We start from the raw sequence: 21458 nt of genomic DNA, 5'->3' as shown, positions 1-21458 counted from the left end.
CAAAAAATAGAACAAATGAATAATTTTTGGTATTGAAAGATTATTATTGAATTTTTAGTATACAAAATAAAATTTTGTCATCTAGAGTTTATTCAGTTTGATATTTTAAAATAATAGTTTTACTTCCTTTAAGAACATATCTCAGTGAAGTATTACATAATTAAATTAACTTAAATAAAGTTTGATAACTTTTGGTAAAGTAAGATATAATTAAAGTTCATTAAAATATTTAATGTTAATTAGATATATTTCACTATAAAAAAAAAAAATTGTGGGACATATATCGTGTGTGAATATTATACATATATTTTTTTTTTCAGTCCGTTTGGACTACATTTATACTAAAGTTTAATTTTCATGTTGGATAATTATATACATATATTATATTACATTTGCTTCATACTACATTAATCGTTTTTTAGTTGATCTTAATTTATGTTATATTCTTAGAAACTATGATAAATGATTTTATTGCTTTGTTTTTCTTGAGAGGTCATTTCTACTAATTAATGTTATAAGTAAATATTCTATTACTATTTAAATAAAATATTAATTAATATTGTGTGTGTGTGTGTGTGTGTGTGTGTGTGTGTGTGTGTGTGTGTGTGTGTGTGTGTGTGTGTGTGTGTGTGTGTGTGTGTGTGTGTGTGTGTGTGTGTGTGTGTGTGTGTGTGTGTGTGTGTGTGTGTGTGTGTGTTATTGCATATAAAGTTTAGTCATCTACTTATCAACTAACATTTCAGTTCTGGTTCGTTTAGAAAAAAAAATGTTTTCTCATTCATATTGTCTTTTTATCCTGAAGATTAAATGGTATGGTCTTGGTAAAGTTTTGTTAATATTCAAATTGATAATATGTTAGATGGGATTACTTATTGAAAAAAAATATATTATTTTAATTTCTTTTTAATAATTGTTGATTATGGCTTCAGAGTAGCTCATTTGATGGTGAAATTAGCTAGCTACTACATAAGAAGTTCCAAAATTGTGTGTGTTTGTTTGTTTGTGTATGCACACATGCGTGTTTATACCAACTGCAGAATATGATAAACTTATATATTCAGGAAATACAAATTTTCTGAATAAATTAATATGCATACGCTCCATTGATATATGATAATACATTAACACAGTTAGAGTGAAGTTTAAAATGAGATTAGAAGTGAAGTCAGTTGTTCTACCAGTCTGTGTTGATGACAGTAGTAGCATGCAGCTAGCTATATTCTTGGTCTTAGAGGATTAAGATCCTCTAATGCATTTTACTAATATATTTTTTTTTACTTTTAAGGTATAAAGATTGGTGAAATTGGATCAAAGTTGGGCATGAATGGAACAAATAATGGGTACTTAGGCTTTGAAAATGTTAGAATTCCTCGTGATCAAATGTTAATGAAGAATGCTAAAGTTTTAAAGGTAAAATTTAAATTTATAAATTAACTCTAAAATATAATATTTATATTGAATAAAAAGTGTTATTGTCTGAGATATGAATCAAGACATATTTATAATTTATGTTGCTGAAACCAGTGGATGAGATATTTTTATTTATAGGATGAACTCTTGATTTGAAGGAAAGGTTATTGTTAAGGTAGTTCTGGAATCCTGAAACGATAATAACAGCCAGGAATGTGCGACCAGAATGTTGTAACAGCTAGAAATAAAGAGTCTGAATTCATTTGTTTTCAGCGAAAACACATAATGAAAGCTATGCACAAAGAATTTCTTATATTACAAAGAATGAATAAATAAGACTTTGCCAAAATATCAAACCTCATATGAAAATCGTTTCTAATAGATCCAACAAATATTTGGATTATACTCCAAAAACATTTCTGATAATGAGATTTGTAGCTGCAGTGGACTGCTTGGTTGATCCCAAGTTACTTTCTTTTAAGGTGTCTATTAAAGTTCTCTTATTATGAAATATAAGCTACAATATTAGACATTTTAAATCTTTCCATAAAATGAATATAATTTGACTCAAAACTAATTTGTTCAGACTCAGGCTGATCTTGTATTGTTAAATGAATGTGTATGACTTTAGTTAGGATACTCTGTCCTATGTTTTAAATGATAGCAATTCTGATGACCATTTATTCATGTAAAAATTTATGTAAGTATTTTGTGTATTTTCAATATGTATTTCACACATTATTTCTTTTTAACGTGAAAGACATTTCAAAGGATTTTTTATTCAAACAAGGCAAGAAAAATTTTGATATGTAAGAAAGTTGTTGTTATCTCAATAATTTATAGATAATAGTATATAATAGTAGTAGAAGTAAGAATTTCCATTTAAATAATATTACAAATGCAATGAGCACTTACCAAAAGGCGCAGTACCATGTCCAAATACTATCTGTTAAATAAACAAGGGCTGTCAAGTCATGCATTAGTTTAATGAAAACTGGTACAAAGTATTTAAATTTATCAATATAAACACAAAAGTAAAATTAACTAAAAAAATCTATAAAATTAAACAAACAAACCAATTAGTAGAAATAAGGTACAAATGAACAAAGTTTGATAATCACCATTCAAACCTATAATTACTTTTTAACATAACTTTATTAAGGTCATTATAAATATCACTTCCCTTGTTATCAGTATTATTTACTTATATAATTGAATACATTTCAATTACAAATTTATACATAGTCTACAAAACGGACACCAAAGAAATCCAATTACTGCCATTCTAGATATTAAGCAATTCAACCCCTGAAGAAATTATTGGAGCCTCATATTACACTGTCTAGGGCAGGCAACAATAAAATAAAATGCTCAATTTGACTTATACATTACACAACTGACAATACTCAAATGATTATCCGACTGATAAAAAGTATAACTTCCCAACCTAAAAATACATCTAAATGCTTTCATTAGCCAACCCATCCCTTTCAGACTAAGGTTACCCTTTTAATCATTTAAAAGAACTTCAAACCTTGAGAAGATGTTTTTGATATTTTATTCATTGTTTATTTTATTTATGTATTGATATGGTTTAATACATTTTTTATCATTAGTCATAAATTTTCAAACTGAATATTATAATCCAGCCGAGACATTTTATCAATAATTTGATTTAATTTTTTTAAGCAATTCAAAGAAACTGTATTTGAGTTTTAATGACACTTCTTTCTGAAAACAGATCTTTTTCTACATTTTATACAGTTTTACTGTCTACAAATATTATAGCAATAGATAAAAAATGTTATAATCTACATTATCACTAAAAAAAAATTACAGAATTTAAATACAATTCTAATTAATTTGTTACAGTAAGTTTGTAGCATCTCCCAACTATTTTAATTCTTGTGTAAAAAATGTATCATTAATACATCCAAAGTATAATTAATTATCCTTAGTACTGCTAATCAAATTTGCTGGCACTAATTGCAACTTGAGACACTTTTTATTACTTTTTTGCAATTGTCAATTCTACAATTAAAATCTCCTGTAAACAAAATCTGTAATTATTCTCATACAATAATTGACAAATTCATGTAAAATCATACTCAGGTATTGTAATTTAAATAAATAGTGATGATATATATTATAATTACGAGGTGCAACAATAAAGTAATGAGACTGTTGTGAAAAAAAATGTTGCTTACCGTTTTAGTCATGTTTAGTGTTGTCTCCTTCAAAGTAATTCCCCTCTGATTGCACACACTTATTCCAGCGCTTCTGCCATTGATGGTAACATTTCTGGAACTCATCTTCTGTAATATCCTCCAAGACCCTCGTCACAGCTTTTTGGACATCTTGTGTTGTTTGAAAATGGTGTCCCTTGACTGCCATTTTGACTCTTGGAAATAGAAAAAAGTCACACGGAGCGATATCTGGTGAATAAGGTGGCTGTGGTAGTACTGAAATTTGTTTTGAGGTTAAAAATTGCTGTACTGACAGAGCAGTATGGGATGGCGCATTATCGTGATGCAGAATCCAATTATCAGCAATGTTGGCACGGACATGAAGAACTCGTTTACGAGGTGTTTCTAAAATTTCTTTGTAGAAATATTGGTTAACTGTTTGTTCAGGAGGCACCCACTCTTTATGAACAATTCCCTTGGAATCGAAGAAGCACATAAGCATGCAATTCACTTTTGACTTTGACATGCGAGCTCTTTTTTTGGTCTGGGTGATCCCTTTGAGCACCATTGTGAACTTTGGCGTTTTGTCTCTGAATCATATTGAAAAAACCAACCTTCATCACCAGTGATAACACGGCTCAACAAATCTGGATTGATTTCCGTTTGCTCTAACAGATCGGCTGCCACATTTTTCCATGTTTCTCGCTGTTGTTGTGTGAGATTTTTGGGGACCATTTTTGCACAAATCTTTCTCATACCAAGATCTTTAGTTAATATTAGACGAACCGTTTCTCGATCGATGTTGAGTTCTTCTGCAATCATTTTCACGGATAATCTTCGATCAGATCGTATGATTTCACGCACCCTGATCAAGTTGACATCTGTCCGTGAGGTTGATGGTCGTCCACTGCGGTCTTCAACATTCGTTCTGCCTTCACTAAAAATTTTATGCCACCAAAAAACTTGAGCTCTTGACATAACCTCCTCTTCAAAAGCCTTCTGAAGCTTACCATAAGTTGTCGTCGTGTTTTCACCCGATTTAACACAAAAAGAAATGGCATACCGTTGCGCAATATTTTCCGGTTTCATTTCTGTAACGAGAGACACAAACACGTGTTCACTTATTACAGCACAACTTACGACTGAGCAGTAGCATCAATGTGCCACTTGGACTAGAAGTAGCTTATAGACTAAGGTCAAAGATGGTATGCCTACGCAAGCTGCAGGGTTGCCACATCGTGCAAAGAAAAATCAGTCTCATTACTTTATTGTCTCACCTCGTATTTATTTGTATACTTATTCTATTACTTCTCAATAATTTAATGAACTTCATATATTTTAAACATTTTTCTGTATTGTCATCATGTAATACATGCCTGACAGATGTCTGTCATAATGTTGCAGTCCTATTTATGTTAATTCAAGTTAAACATTTCTCTGGAAATAAGCTCCATAAATTCCAATATATTATTCTTAAGATGTGACTAATTCTTCAAGAATGCATTAACTTTCTTTGCATATTTGACTTTGTCATGTGAAGAAGATACAACCTTTCTTAAGCCAAATTTATTGTGTCAAGCTATTAGTCTTTTGTTTCTGATAATTTCTGTATTTCAGTTTGGGATGCATCTGACTACTGATCCAGAACCATCAGTTTGTAAAACACAAGATAAGAATTATGATCTAAATTCAGGTTTACATAACTTGGATCTAGTATTTTACTTAATTTCCTACGTATTTGATTTTTTTTAAGGAACCAGCTCACCTTCTTACCACAGATTGAGAACCAGGTGGGGCAGATCTGATAACTACCATTTTTAAGTTACATTTTTCTATCAATCATAATATTTAATAATAAGCTTATCATGTTTCATTATGGCAAATTTTCCAAGTATGTGTAATTCAACAAGCTGCAGCCAGCAGCTTATATTTTTTTCAATAAGTTTTTCTGAATTAAAACCTTACTGTACTTCTGAAACCAATCAAATCTAATAATATTGGATAATTTTTCTCCCCACTCCCCCTAATATCTTAACAAACTCTATATCTGCTTTATTCATACAGATCTCTACTATTTCTTCAAATAAAGTAATTCATACAGCTTTCCATCTCCCAGTAGGCATATAATTCTTCAGAAACTCCAAACAAAATGATGTTTTTTTTTTTTATCTCTTGATCATGTTTCTTTTGTTTATCTGTACCGAGAGGATCTTTTATTCTTGTACTGTTCTAGATTTCTATACCCTGCCACAACTCTAAGCATAGTTTTAAAAATTCCTGAATTCATAAAAATTTTAGATTTACTTTTCAGAAATTTTGGAATACCTCTTAAATAACTTAATAATTAAAAATTTTAGTAATAGTTTTTACTAGAATTACTTTTTATTTTAACAGAGTATTTTAATAAATTTTATTAGTCTTCATTTAATTTTCTTGTTGAATACTAGGCTATTTGTATATTTACTCCCTTCCAGATTATTAAATATAAGCGGCAAAATAGAAGTTAGATAAATAAATACCATTTGCGTTAGACAATCTCCATCTTACTTATTCTGTCTGGTTATCATTATGTGTATAGATAATCTTGAGCTGAATTTTATAAGCTTGAAATATATTCCTTCTAACTAAAGTAAAAAATTTATATTAAAAAATTCAAATCCCTTCATAAAATTATGTAAAACTGCGCACATATATTCAGCACAACTTAATAAATGATAATGCAAACTTTAAAGTAAAAAACTGCTTTTAAACTTCTTTTTTAGAATAAAATTGACATAATATTGACGTTGCAAAGAACTAAACACACTTCTGTAATTTATTGATTGAAGAAGATAATTATTGAATTTTGTTTGAAAACATTTATTATCAATAACTACTGAACTAATTATCAATTAGTTAATTGTCACAGAACTGCTTCTGAGTTGTCATGTTGTGATTATCATCTAATTAAAAATTATCACCCAGAATGAAGGTATTATAAATGAATTAAAAAACAAAAACTTACTGCTTGTTTCACAACTAACATACCGAAAAACTTAACCTAAAACTAATATCACAGCCGGAATCTTAAAAAAGAAATACTATATTTAAAAAAATAATAGCAAACATAGAATATATAAAAATTTAAATAAACATAAATCAACTTCAATGAAGTCCAAGAGGAGTGTAAATAGCCTGTTCTCGAATAAGAATAAAATTAAAAACTAACTAAAAACTTTTATATAGACTACATATAACACAAACAAAAGAAAAAACATAATGCATACAGGATAAAAGTAGAAATAACAAAAAAGAAATAGAATAAAAATAAAAGTATCACAGCTGCTGATATACTCCTATGTATTGAACAAAATTAATCAGTTTATCAATTGTACTAGCATCATTACCAAGAATATCCTGTATAATGGTGGCGCTTTAGATCTGGGATGTAAGGCTGCGTAACATACACAATCCACAATATATGGTAAAGAGTTAATAGCAGTTGCCTCAAGGACACATAGGAATATCACCTGACAACATAAGATGACTGTGTGTTAGTCTGGTAGACGACCAACTACTTACAAACATCTCTCCTGTTTGCTCTACTGGACAAAAACCTAGGATGAATTGTGTTCTTCATAAGTTATAGCTTGTTGTCTACCACTGCATTCCACTCATTCTGCCATTTTATTCGCAATCATTGTTTTATAAAATCTGAAAAATCAAAGGCAAGAATATGAGTATTGAATGCAGGTTGAGTACATGTTAACTTTGTGGCGGCATCAGCAAGCTCATTATTCCCTGGGATCCCGACATGGCTTGGAATCCAGCAGAAGCTGACACATATATTACGACGGGTTAGAATAGAAAGTGTTTCATGTATTTTTAAAACAATAGGATGTCTTGAATACATGTCACCTATCACTTGCAGTACACTCAGTGAACCACTACAACTAAGAACATACAATGTCTAAGATTTACGATGTTCATTGCTTTGTTAATAACATAAAGCTTTGCAGCAAAGATGCAATAGATTGAAGTCAAAGAGATAGGTTCACTTATCCACAACAAAAGTGCAGCTGACTAAATTATTATATTGGAGCTATCTTTTATTTTTTTCCCTGTTTAGCCTCCAAGAATCACCATCAGGGTATTACTTCAGAGGATGAATGAGGATAATATGTATGAGTGTAAGTCTTGTTGGCAACATCAACGGGTTGACCATTTCTGAGGTGTGTGGTTAATTGAAACCTAACCAACAAACAACACCGGTATCCGTGATCTAGTATTTAAATCCATATAAAAGTAACTGCCTTTACTGGGATTTGATCGTTGGAATTCTTAACTTCGAAATCAGCTGATTTGCGAAGATGCATTCACCACTAGACCAACTTGGTGGGTTATATTGGAGCTATCTGAATAGACATTACATCCAGCATTAAATTTGAGAGAATTCTTGATGAAGAATTACAGGGTTTGTTTTTAATTTATCATATAGAGTCAAAGCTGTAGGATTTAGTCTGTAAGGTAGATAAGAGCATACATTAAGTGAGGAGAATCAATGGAGCTCAATATTCAACAGAGGAAATAGGCAGACAGCTCTTAACACCCAATTGGAGCAGGTGACAGAGGAGAGTCTTTGTATCGACAAGCATGCAGATTAGAAAAAAAATGTCATAGTTTGGGTGGTCTGGCTAGGCTTTGATGTGGGCCACATAGGTTGACATCAACTGTCTGTTTCAAAGAGATGGTTCACCAGAAGGCTGAATGGAATTCGAATGCAAGGTATCTGTAGCAAGGCGAAAGGATGAATTATGCTCAGTTTCCAGCATCTTTAATGCCATAGACTGGGCGGAAGAGTACACTACACTACTGTTAGTCTAACTGGAATTGAATCAAAGCGCAGCTGGAATTGAAGCATACAAATCCTGCCTGCACTCCATTGTATATTGATTAGCACCTGTAGCATATCTAATGCTTTCAAACATCTTAAATGCAGTTCGTTTAAGTGTTTAACCCAGGTCAGCCGCTCATCAAAATGCATCCCTAAGAATTTCCATTCACTGGCAACTTTAATTTGTTCACCTTTCAATAAAATAAAGGTATTGTAAACCTCTCTTAAGCGTAAGAAAGATACACATACAATTTTCTCTAGGGATAGTGAAGCTATCTGTGTTTTAGACCATACTTGCAACCAAGATAGAGTATTCTGTAGAAACCATTGTGCAATGGTAGAAGATACACATGAAATAAATATTTACGTCAACATAGAATGAACATCTAACAAGCTTTTGTACACAATGAATTATGCTACTTGTAGCCATGGTGAGTAGTGTAACGCTAAGACAATCCCCTGTCGTACTCCAGTTTCCTACGGGAAATTACTCCATCTTTCCGACACATACACAGAAGGACCATTCGCTAAGGAAATTATGAATGAAGACCAACATGCATCCTTCCAGACCCCACTCCCTCAGTGTGTTCAGAATGCCCCTTTGGCAGGCAGTATCTTATACCTTATTGATGTTGAAGAATATAACCAGAAGGCGACAATTGCATTGAAGGATTTCCAAATCTCCACTTCACGGCCAATGGATGATCTGCTCAGCCTTAAGCTGCACGTACCCTCCAGGATTCTTTCAGTTAATGTTTCAGGATTCCAGTATTCTGTTAACCATTATCTCTAATAATTTTGAAACTGAAATGGTTAGAGATAGGGTTGTAATTGGAAGGATTCTTTCCCATGTTCTAGGAAATTGGATTTTTTCCCAGGTTTTAGGAGAAGGATTAGCAAAGTTTCTGCCCAATCATCACCTCCTGGGGAAGAGTCATGGGAATACTTTAGTGCATAAATCAATTCGTCAAATGCGAATTGAGCATCCAGTTCATTGCATTATTCAGAGAAGGTGAATATGGAAGTTTCAGACATAATTTGTGTCGCTGAAAAATGAAGCAGTATGATGATGTTTGACTGGCCTCACTGAAAGCTTCCCCAAGAGCATTCACTACCTCAGCAGAAGTAATAAAAATGCCACATTAGTGAACGCCTATGACCAATTGGCTAGATGTAGGGCTGCAAACTGATTGGAGTTTCTTCTTTATAGTAGAAGTTGGAGTTGTGCAGTTATCATTTTAACATACGTCATCCATGAACATCATTTCAAATTAATGAACACCATTTGACATGTAGTTCTGCCTCTTTGATAGTCAATTAGATATTCTGTTGTTGGCTGGCAATTAACATAGTGTAGAGCATGATGACTGTTTTTACAACACATTCTGACAGTCCTCATTCCACCATGGGATGTAGGTCTCTTACGACTTCCAGATGTTTGTGAGATACAGTCATTTGCATTTTCCAGTATTGTATCCGTAAAGCTGGCCAGATTCTCAGGAACATCATCATTAACTATAAACTGTTGAATGAGCTCGTGAACTTATTCCAGTTAGCTTTCATGACAGTACATCTATGAGTCTCACAGAAGCAAAATGGTATGATGGTATCGATATAATTATCGGTTTGTGGTCACTTTCGTAAAGGTCATTACATATCATCTATCAGCGACATCAATAGTGGTCTCCTGGATACATATTATACATTACATATTATTGGATACATATTATTGATGTAAGAACTTTTGAAGAGCTCCCACTAACTATGCTATCACTAGCTGCAACTATTGACTTCTTGCTCATCCTAGTTAGCCCTGAAATAGTGGCTGTGAGCAAAGCAGCTTGATCAGATAATATCTAAACAAGCTTTTTTTTTTTTTAAATCACTGCAAGATCAGCATTTACAGGGGCTTGCTCTGATATAGTAACAGCAAAAGAAATGTCTGTTTTAATTAGATTTTGGGAGTTCAGCGTCTTTTTATATTTTCTACGTGTGGCTGGGAAAGAGAGCTTCTGCTCGGTACAAATTGCCTTCTCTTTTAAAAGTTGTGCGGGTATCTTGTGAACGAGTCAGTTGTGATTCACCACAGTTGGCACATTTTTCTTCCTCGTGGAATGACCATTTTTAGCACATTGAACACATATCAAAGTTTTCACACAAGATGTAGTGTTGCCATACTCTTGACAATAGAAACATCGCCATGTTAATTTCCAGAAGGTCCCAGCATAAAAATTCTCCTCAGCTGGTATTAAGGTTTTATGTCATATCACACTTATATTTATACCACCTACATTAGTGAGACATAAAAGAGATCGGCTTTGCTCATCACTAAATGTCTCGATCAGTATTGATTGATCTCTTTATTTCCTGACATTCTTCAAGTATCCACTTACTACACAACCCGTTACTACCTCATTGATCAGGAAAGGCAAGACCTTATGAAGGGAGCCACCTTCCTGATTATTTTGGAGAACTGTAAATCTAATATTTTTATATTGTTGGTGTAGTGCGTCACCATTTAAAATGTCTTCAATAGGACTTTCAACCTTGTCAGACATTGCTGAATGAGGTCTTTTCCAAGACAGGTTTTGGTGGTTTTTCAGATGGATTGCCAGCAATCATAGGAATTATTTCAGGACTGGTAATTTTGGTCCCACAAGTACCAGGGAAAGCTAGAAACCCCTGCGGAGCCCACACATACAGAAGCTGGTGCTAAATATAACTGGGTTCACCCAGGTGCCCAGAGGAATCATTTGAGACTCACTACATAGAGCTCTTCATCCATCAGTACAACTATTCCCACCTTGGGTTACAGTGCGGTTTGCAGTATGCTGCAACAGCTGTGATAAAACAGGAATAAGAAGGGATATAAAGACAGGAAGGAAGGAAGGAAGAAAGAAAAAGAAAGAGGGGTAAGGTCAACTGACAGTTACCCTTTTGTTGTTACCTTTTACAACCAGCATTAGGTACTGTGGACTTAGATTCTTTCCACCACTCATTTGAGTGGAGCCTGAACCCTCAGGGGGAAAAGCTGTACTAAATAAAAATTTTGTGTATTACAAAATATTAATTTTTAAACAACATAAATATGTGAATCATTTTATTTTTTTTTTATTTTGGAAAGATATTTAGTTTGCAACTCAAAAAATGTTATCAACCTATCAAATAATGTCTAACACCATAGTAGGAATATTAAAAATAAAACCACTTATAATAACTATACAGAAAGTAGATGATATATGATTAGCTTGATACAAGTGATAAAACTATGGAAACCTTTTGTTACCTCATCTATCAGATTACATTCTCCTGATAACAAAACTGTACAGTACTGCAAGAATTGAAGCTGCTTGGCTGAGATTTTTGTTTGTAACAGTTTCAGAAATAAGGATCAAATTGTATTCATTTCATGTGACTAACAAATAGTACATTGCTCATTAGACAGGGTATATTTAAGAACCATATTTTGTTTCATTTTTTTTTTTTTATAAATAATCTACTCACTATCATATCATATACATCTCAATATAGTTTGCAAATGATACATGCACTGCTGTAATTAATAAATTAATATGGAATATGTTTTTGTCATCAGGTGTGATTTTATTAATTTATTATTGTAGAGTTTGTGGATGAAGATTTATAGTACTATAAACTACAAATGTTTTCCATTTTACATAAAATAAATACTTAATTATACTATCACATTAATTGATGGCAACAGACTATTGTGGATGGTTGGATGCATTGTTCTAGAAACAAATCCAGTGACCTATGAATTCAAAAACACTTATCATCACTGTGTTTCATGGTTTATGATGAAAATGTTCATGAAAATTATAAATATGGACAGTCAAAAAGTTTCACTTGACTATATTTTTTTTTTGTTTAAAGAAAATATTTCTGTGAAAATTGTTGGCAAAACTGTCTATACATCTCTTTCCTCAGTTGTAGTAATATTTACCATGTGGTACAAATAGTCGATCCATTATTAGCCACAGACATGTCACAATAGTTAGGAATATTGTCCAAATTAAAAATCCTGTTAATGACTCATTTTTTTGTGGGCAAGGAGGTGTAATCCTGCCAGTTGAGTGAAGTGTACAGCAACATAGCATTTTCACTTCAAGTAATTACAAATTGTTGTGTTATTCAAAAATGAGCATAAGGGCATTGAGGATGATTGCCAATATCAACTTTGATGACTGATGGTAACACTGCACCTGTGAGTTGTTACAAATAGGTGAATCACAGTGGACAAAATTGCTACTGATTGGATATTTTTCACGAAAATGTACTTGCCAGTTCTGAGTGTCTGAATTGTCAAAAAATTGTTTTCATTGAATTTTTTGTTAAGACTGATAAATGCAAGGGAATACATTTTCAAACAGCTTTTGTATTTTTAAGTAGTTAGGAGAAGAGAGAACATTAAATTTTTAAACAAATTTTGCCTAGAAATGAGTATTGGGTCGTTATTTTTCATCAGAAAAAACAAGGTTTACTTGAGGTAACAGCCTCATTCCAAAAAAATGCGAAAAGCTTCTATCTGTTTGAAAGATGATGCTGACTTTTTTTTCACAAGCAAGGTGTTATATATGCTAAAGGAAGTGTGATTAATGCAGAATCATATTGTAGAACTTTGAAGAGGTTTGGAAATACTACTCAAAGATGATGGAGTTGACTAAAGATTGATAACCTGGAAAACTCAAAGAAAGTATTATGTTTTTGCATGACAGTAAATCCTCAATCAACATGTATTACAAAGGACCTCTTAAATAAATTCAAGTGACAGAACACCCTTCTTAAAGTCTGGCCTTGCACAGTGTGATTTTTATATATTTGATCCCATGAAAGAGGTCCTGTAAAATGAAATTCTACTCTGATAACAAAGTTAAAAATTCAATTCAAGAATGGTTATTTCATATGAGACAAGAATTTTTCAACAAAGGCATGGAATAACTAATGTTACATTATAATAAATGTTTAAATAAACTTCAGATATAAAAGTAGATTTTCAGTGTTACCTTCAAGTAAATAAGAGTTTCATAAATATATTTATATATTTATTTGTATATGTTGTATGGTACTGTTTTTGTAATAGTGTTGCAAGTAACTTTCACTGACTTGTAAAATCAAATAAGGAATAATTTAATAATTTTTTTTTTTAAGACATAGTTCTAACATTAAATGTGATAAAAATATTTTGTACTATTCTAATACATTTGTTTAGGATGGAACTTACCTTAAATCTCCCAGTGATAAACTTGCATATGGGACAATGATATTTGTTAGAGTAGCTATTGTACGAGGGGTGGCTGCTAGTTATTTAGCAAAGGCAGTAACTATTGCTACTAGATACAGTGCAGTTCGTAGACAGTCTGAATTGAAACAAGGGTAAGTAAGTTAAATTATTTATTTATTCACTCTAGCAGTTATAGACTGATGCCCATTCAGAGCTATCTATTTTCTTAACCCATTATAGTTATCTATTTATTATAGTTATATTTTTTTAATGATAAGAAATGAATTCTGTAGTGAGAAAAATGCCTAGCCAAACCAGAATTTGAACCCAGAACCTGTTGAGATTTATTTATTCAATGAATTTTGTGGTATCTTCTTTATTCTTTTGATATATTTGTACAACTTTCATGAATTGGAGCTAATAGATGACTGCCATTTTGTTTTTGTTTGGGTGTACCTTTATCTTGCTAGATTTCTGGGTCGTTAAATCAGGATTTGTTGTTTAGAACTCACTCATTAATGTGGAGGAATCATTTGTGTTAAAATATAAATTATGACTTGACATTGAATTGTTACACTTCTAAATGCTAAGATAAGCACTATTCCAAACCTACATTTATAATATTTTATTTTATCTTCTATGTAAGTTAGAGTTTTGAAATAATCTAACCTAATGTGACTAATTAGATATTGTAATTGTTATTTTGATGGTCTGTTATTCAACTTCTGTGTCAAATTCCAGTGTCTGGTATTTTTCGTACTTTCAACCTCATAATTACCTCCAAAAAACATAACTATAACTAGGTATCAACCAGTTTTTTGTAAATTTAATAAATAATAATTTTATCTGACGTTTAAAATCTCAGATTTCCTTTTTTTTAAATTACTTAGATTTGATAGTTTTATTACTCTATGTACTTATAATTTATTGGCATTTTAATAATATTTAATCCTTCAACAATAAATATTTATAAATATAAATATAATATTTATTTATTGTTGAAAGCAATAATAAAAGATCATTAAATTTTGTAGAGTAAAATTAGATATTAATGAAAATCATGTAATTGCTAATGGAATTTTTGGAAAACAAACATGACAGGGGAACTTCACACGCAGAGGACTTTACCCCTGAACCCCCGTCAACCCAATGTGAGCCCTGGGGTCAAAGGGCTAATCCCAGGGCCACAGAGCTTGCATTGCTCATCATTCTCATCCAGCCAGAAGGCTACACGCCCCTTGCATCCCACAGTGTTCATTATTCTCATAGTAGTGAGAATACGTATAAATTACAATTAAAGTATTCAGGCTTTATAGAAACGATAAAGAAACTAAATTACATAAGACAGAGTAGAAGTAATCATGAAAACTAAAGTACACAGACCTTTGATGAGGAAATCTCTACAACTTATTTCTGTTGTCATGGTAACAGAAATATAAAATGAAATAAAAGGATTAATTTTTATTTTCTTTAATGAATATCTTTAATCTTCAGCCCAAAGGGGACTAGGGTCTTGAGCTGTAGCTTAGAACACCCTAGAGTAACACAAATGTATTCTGCAAACTTGAAACCATTGGTTTGTTGATTCTTGCATGATACTGATGCAAACAAACAAACAGACAAATTTTAGGAATAAATTGTTAACTTAACTTATTAACTTTCGGTTAATAAAAATTTGCTATATTAAAAAAAATTTTGTTCATATTTAATAAAGGAGGAATCTTATTTTGCTGTATTTATTCATTACAAATTCTGAAATAATTTGAAATAATAAATTGCCATAAATTAATTACTATTTGACTATTTAATTCTTCAAAAACATTTTTAGCCATATTAGTCTGTTCCTAATAACTTTGTATTATTACGGTAGTGGTTTAAAGATGTTTTATTTTCTAAACAAATTTTTCCTTATTTTCTACCTAGAGAGAGAGAACCTCAAATATTAGACTATCATACTCAGCAGTATAAATTATTACCAAATATAGCGACTAGTTTAGCCATGACTTTTTCATCAACATGGCTATGGAATATGTATAATAATGTCACTCATGAATTGGAGGAAGGAAATATGGAACGACTTCCAGAGGTAAATTATTATTTTTTTTTTTATTTTTTTTTTTTTTTTTTTTTTTTTTTTAGTTACAGTTAATTTCTAATAGTAATGGTATTCTGACTTTATTTTCTTTCTTCCATACCTGATGATTCCTGTTCCTTTTAGATTCCTCTTTTCCTTCATGATATATTTTCTTTCTCAGTTTCTGCTTAATCATTTTTGTATTTACTTTAACATGTTTACTGAAGAGCAATTTTTAGTGTGTAGCCCATTTCTAATTTTCTTTAACTTTCTAGTCAGATAATCCTATAATACATGATATTTATTTGTATTTTTATTAAAAAATTTAATGTGACCTACAAAATAGCTATATGTCTGTTATGATTGACGCATAATGAGTAGTTATCCTGCCCATCTGGATCAGGTAGGAAAGTAGTATCCTACCTTTGAAGTTGCTTTTTCAAAAAGTAAACAGTTATATATCTGTAAGTACAAGATATACCTTGTACTTACAGAAATACTTATTCGTAACCCCTTTTTTAAGGGGTTACAAATTATGGCGGCGTCTAGGGACAGGGAGGCAGCTCCCATGACTAGGATGCCTGGGCATGCTCACCCACAAGAATGGGCATGTCTGTGTACTTACGATGATGTCAAGGGAGACCCTCAAGGTATGAGCGGGAGGGCGCGCTGTGAAGGCCATATGGAATATATGTCCGGAACATCAGGATAGGGCCGGGAAGGGCAGCTCCTACATTGAGGGGTATCTGGGCTTTCCCGAATGGGAGGTTCGGTTATCTCGGAGATATGTAGGAGACCCCGATGGGTGAGTCCCACAGTGGATGAAGACAGGATGGGTGGGGGTAATCATCCGCCATTACATGCGGAGCCGACTAACGAGATGCCTAACGGCGATTCCTGGTTGCCTCTGTATGTTAAGAGATGGGAAAAAAAAAAAGTACAAGATATACACAGAGGCTGTTCAGAAAATAACTTTCAATTCATTATTAAAAAAAACACCAATTGATAAAAAAATAATTTGTTATATAGATCTTTTAGCTAATTTTATAGATAATTACTGTCCAAATTAAGGCATTTGTCATAGCTGTAATCAAGTTTTTGAGTATCCTTATCATAAAATTGCCGTCTGTGAATTAAGCGAGATAGTAACACCTTTTTCAGATCCTTGCCATTTTCAAAACACTGTGTAGTTAACCATTTCTTTATTTTTGGGAGAAAGTTAAAATCAGCTGAGAGCCAAATCAGGGCTGTTTGGAGGATGGTTAAACATCTTCCATTTGAAACTGTTGATTTGGCATTGAGTGTGTAATTCAGTTTGTGAATGAGCATTGTCATGAAGAAAAATTATGCCTGAACTCTCAGCATGCCACGTCATTTGTTTTGTATGGCCCTTCTCAATTTCTTCAATATCTCACAGTAAGTTTCAATGTTAATTGTCATACCTCTTTCATAAAATCAACCAATGTTACATTTTTATGGTTCCCAAAAACCGATGCCATCAGCTTTTTTGAAGAAAGTGACGGGCCTTTACAAGGGTTTGCTTTACTAGCCTGTTTGATGGCTTTTTGAGAACTGATGTGCCCCCCCCTACATTGATTGTACTTTGTAATTTCCATGTTAACAAATTTAACCCATGTCTTATCACCTGTTACAATACAATATGGTCAAGGAACTTATTCCTTGACCACTTATTTATGGACCTTCTTCTTATAATAATGGGAAGGAAGATTAGTGCTGACCCATCCTCTTTTTTTGCATGTTTGTCAGAAAGTAGCTTAGGCATCCAGTGAGCACAAAATTTGTGGAGGCCTTATCTGTCGATTACAATTTCATATAGCATTGTTTGCAATATGAGAGGAAAAAAGTTGGTTAATGCTGTTATTGTGAATTGAAGATTTTCTCGAATTGTCACACTGACACTTTCAACAAGTTCATGTGTGACAATTGAGGGTCAATCACTTCTTTCATTGTCGTGAATGTTTGTTCAACCTTCCTGAAATATACAACACTATCTTACCTCACTGTCACTCGTGATATTCCCTTCACATATCGCCCAAAGTTCACAATGAATTTCAGCAACTGACAAGCTTTTTATGTAAAGGAAACTAATGATGACAACATTTGACAGTTGGTGAGATTTTCTATGTCAGCAGCCATTTTGAAAGAGAGTTTTACAGGAACAAACATGCAAGTGTTACTTCTAATAACATTACAAGAACCACACTGTACTGGGTTATTCAACTCTTGAAAGATAGAATCGCTATCCCCACTCCTTCACACAACACCAAGGACCAAGGACCAACACCAAGGAGTTAATTTCCAAATAGCTCTCATACTTATTATGTGCCTATATGAGATTTTTATTTCTCATGAAATGTAAATTATGTTCATAATTATAAAGTTCAAAAGGGGAATATGTTGTACATCTTAATGTTGAAAAAAGGGCTTGAAAATTAAAAATTATTGTATTGTAATTATGTATAAAAACTTTTTACTGCACCTCTTTTTATTTTACTTAGTAAAAAATTTATTAACATTTAAATTTTTGTAAACAATATTTAATATTTTATAAACGATGTGCTATTTACTTTTTAAAAAAATATATATACATACAATGAACTATTTATTAAACTTAAAAGAAAATAATATTATTACTTCCGTAAGTATTTCTAATTACTGCTTCATTGAATATTCTGTGAGTAAGTTTTATGTAGTATACTTTCTTTCCTAAAAATAATAATACAATTCAGACTGGACGGAATCAAGGAAAGACCATATATTGAACTATTCCACCTAAAAAAAAATAGATACTATAAATAGTTTCTTGTTAAATATTCTGTAAAGTGCATTAGCCCATATGGATAATAACAGCACTCCAAATAAATTAATAATTTAAATAAAAAATTAAATTGTAGAAAAGGATAACCCAACTTTTCAAAGTGAATTAATTTATAAATCTAGAAAATTAGTCTTCAAAAATTCATAAATGTTTAGGGGTAAGTGTATCACCATTAATATTATTTATGGTAAAACTATTAAGACATACCTACATATAATAAAATAATTCAAACTATGTATGCGACCCTGCCTCTTGAAAAAAATGACCGAAAGTGAAATTTCATCGTTTTTCATGTTCAAATTTATTGGTAATTATTTCACAGAAAGAAGGTAGATAGGTAAATAAACCCCTGGACCAATTATTTTCCTTGAGAAAATATGATTAAATTACTTTTTGTTTCATCCTTCCAGGACCAATAGTTTTTTTAGTTATGATTTTTTCTGTAAACCCTTAACAATCATAAAAATCATGTGTCCATCATAACAAAAATGGTAAACTATTTAAATAAAAAATCTAAAAAAAAAAAATAGTTTAAGGTCCTGAAACATGCTGGAAACAAGTAGGTAAATTTCAATTTTTTTTTAATTGTTCAAGCAACCAGCTTATGGTTTTTTGGAACACTTCAAATGGATTGAGTCCCTCAGAAAAGAATTCGCAGGAGAAAAATTACTATGTTTGTTACCTAGGTCTACAGAAGATGCAGAGATTGTGGTCGTTAAGAGATATATTGAAACTTAAATATAATACGGGAGTTTTCAATATCTCAGTCATGGGTGTTCCATGCGTTGTGTTAAGACATCAAAAACAATTCTCTACGTTGTTACGATATTGATTATAACACCCAACTCAGTGAGTAGGCATTTTTTTGAACCAATGTAAACCAACAGTGTCAGTTATGAGCTACAACAAGCAGTTAATGCAGTTTCCAGAATTTTGAGAGCTTAGTGGCATCAAGCGACTACAGAAATTTTCAAATCAACATATGCAGGAGTTCAGTGCTATGCTATGGTGCTAGAGAATATCATTAGAGCATATGTACACTCACTGGACATACTAACACCGTGTCACTGTCACTGGACTATTAACACTGTGGATATGAATTTGATTGAAGGCTTGCCTTCAATCAAGTTATATTATTATTTGCATACAATTATTCACACTTTCACCAAAATATAGTAGGGTGCATACCCATACAGAATGGCTATTTACGGAGTCGCAACTTCAATATTGTCAAGCATATCATGTATGTTAAATCTTCTCCGTACAATATGATGAAGTTCTATTTGGAAACCTTAGCAATATGTGTACAAGAAACAATAAATACAAGAAATCATTGGACTGATCCTGTGTGAAACTTTGATGGTATTATTTGAACATTATAATGTTGGAATTCTAATATAAGTTGGAAAATCATTCAGTGTAATGCACTATGGTGACAAATACTACTTCGCAGACTCACATTCATGTGGTGACCAAAAGGAACAACTGCCAGACAGAATGGGAAGAACGTGCACACCAAAGTGTGATACATAACAAGAACTAGCTTACACATGTATACAAAAGAGCAATAAGATCTTAAAATATACAATCTGCTATATCTATGTCATCCCAAAAACAATACTGTTGAAGACTTGCATATCAGAGAAGAGCGAATGCAATGACAACAAACACATTTGATGAAGCTGACAAACACCGTTTGTAAGTATAACTTTGTCACCTTTAGCTGCAAATGACTTGAATTGGTTGGACATGAAGTGATGAGGTCTGTTAATAGCAGTGATCAACTGAACGAAGATCCAAGTTCTATGGATATACATGCAACACAGTGACTGATACAGCAATATCCAGTATGACCGGATATTGTTCTGAATCGACATTGCATGATAAGAGTCAAATCACTAATGAAGTTCAACTGAAATAACGAACAGGTCTTTGGTGGAAAAGTTAGATTTCTGGTGATCCATCTTGTTCCAGAATCATGGTAGTCCATGTCTTCACATTGTAGTATTTATTGACAACCACCCATCATTTGAAACACCAAATTGAGCCTCTAAAAATGAAGTTTGTATGTGTGAAATGTCACCAAACGATATTGAACTATATGAGATAGTAAAGAAATGCAAAATATATCTACATACTGCTACTTGTCAGAAAAACAACACCATTACAATGTGCCAATTTAGCTTCCATAGATAAATGTTTGGAGCCCACTGAGCTAGTCTAGTGGTTAACTTGTCATCACAAATCAGCTGATTTCGAAGTCGAGAGTTCTAAGCTGCAAATTCTAGTAAAGGCAATTACTTTTATATGGATTTTAATACTAGACTGTAAATACCGGTGTTTTTTAGAAGTTGGGTTTCAATTAACCACACTTCTCAGGAGAGGTCGACCTGAAACTTTACAAAGACTGCACTTCATTCACATTCATACATATCACCCTCATTCATCCTCTGAAGTATATAATACCTTATGGTGGTTCTAGAGGCTAAACAGAATAAAAGAGACAAATGTGCGGAAAAAGTTGATGAATCATCACTGATTCTTCAGGTGACTCTATTTGTAAAGCAATGGTGAAAGACTTGCCTTTTGAAGTATTTCTAGGAAGGTCACTGGATTAACAACTATAGTTAAACACGTCTAAAGTTTTGGCAAGGGGGTATCGATATTTAACCATATGGCTCAAACTTTTATTACATCACCAAGTACATATGAAAAGCAGGCTACAGACCGAAACTCTAGCATACCTCAACAATACTACAAGTTCATTGCAATGAAACTAACATATCTCACAAGCAGTTTAAAATGTGGATGCATATAATGAATGAGCACCAGGT

The 21458-nt window shown here is 32.3% G+C and overlaps 1 protein-coding gene across 1 annotated transcript in view; it reads left to right on the top strand.

Annotated features, from left to right (window-relative positions):
• Positions 1-21458, top strand: part of LOC142317462 (acyl-coenzyme A oxidase 1-like) — a 153351-nt gene that overhangs the window by 106122 nt on the left and 25771 nt on the right. Inside the window, exons 6-8 of the mRNA XM_075354032.1 lie at positions 1286-1410; positions 13700-13863; positions 15635-15797. Coding sequence (XP_075210147.1) covers positions 1286-1410; positions 13700-13863; positions 15635-15797 — 452 coding nt within the window. The remainder of the gene's footprint in view (positions 1-1285; positions 1411-13699; positions 13864-15634; positions 15798-21458) is intronic.

The sequence above is a fragment of the Lycorma delicatula genome, chromosome 1, assembly GCF_047948215.1.
Source record: "Lycorma delicatula isolate Av1 chromosome 1, ASM4794821v1, whole genome shotgun sequence".
Classification (NCBI taxonomy): Eukaryota; Metazoa; Arthropoda; class Insecta; order Hemiptera; family Fulgoridae; genus Lycorma; species Lycorma delicatula.
Note: the sequence above shows the minus strand (reverse complement) of the source record. Positions and strands in the feature narration are given on the sequence as shown.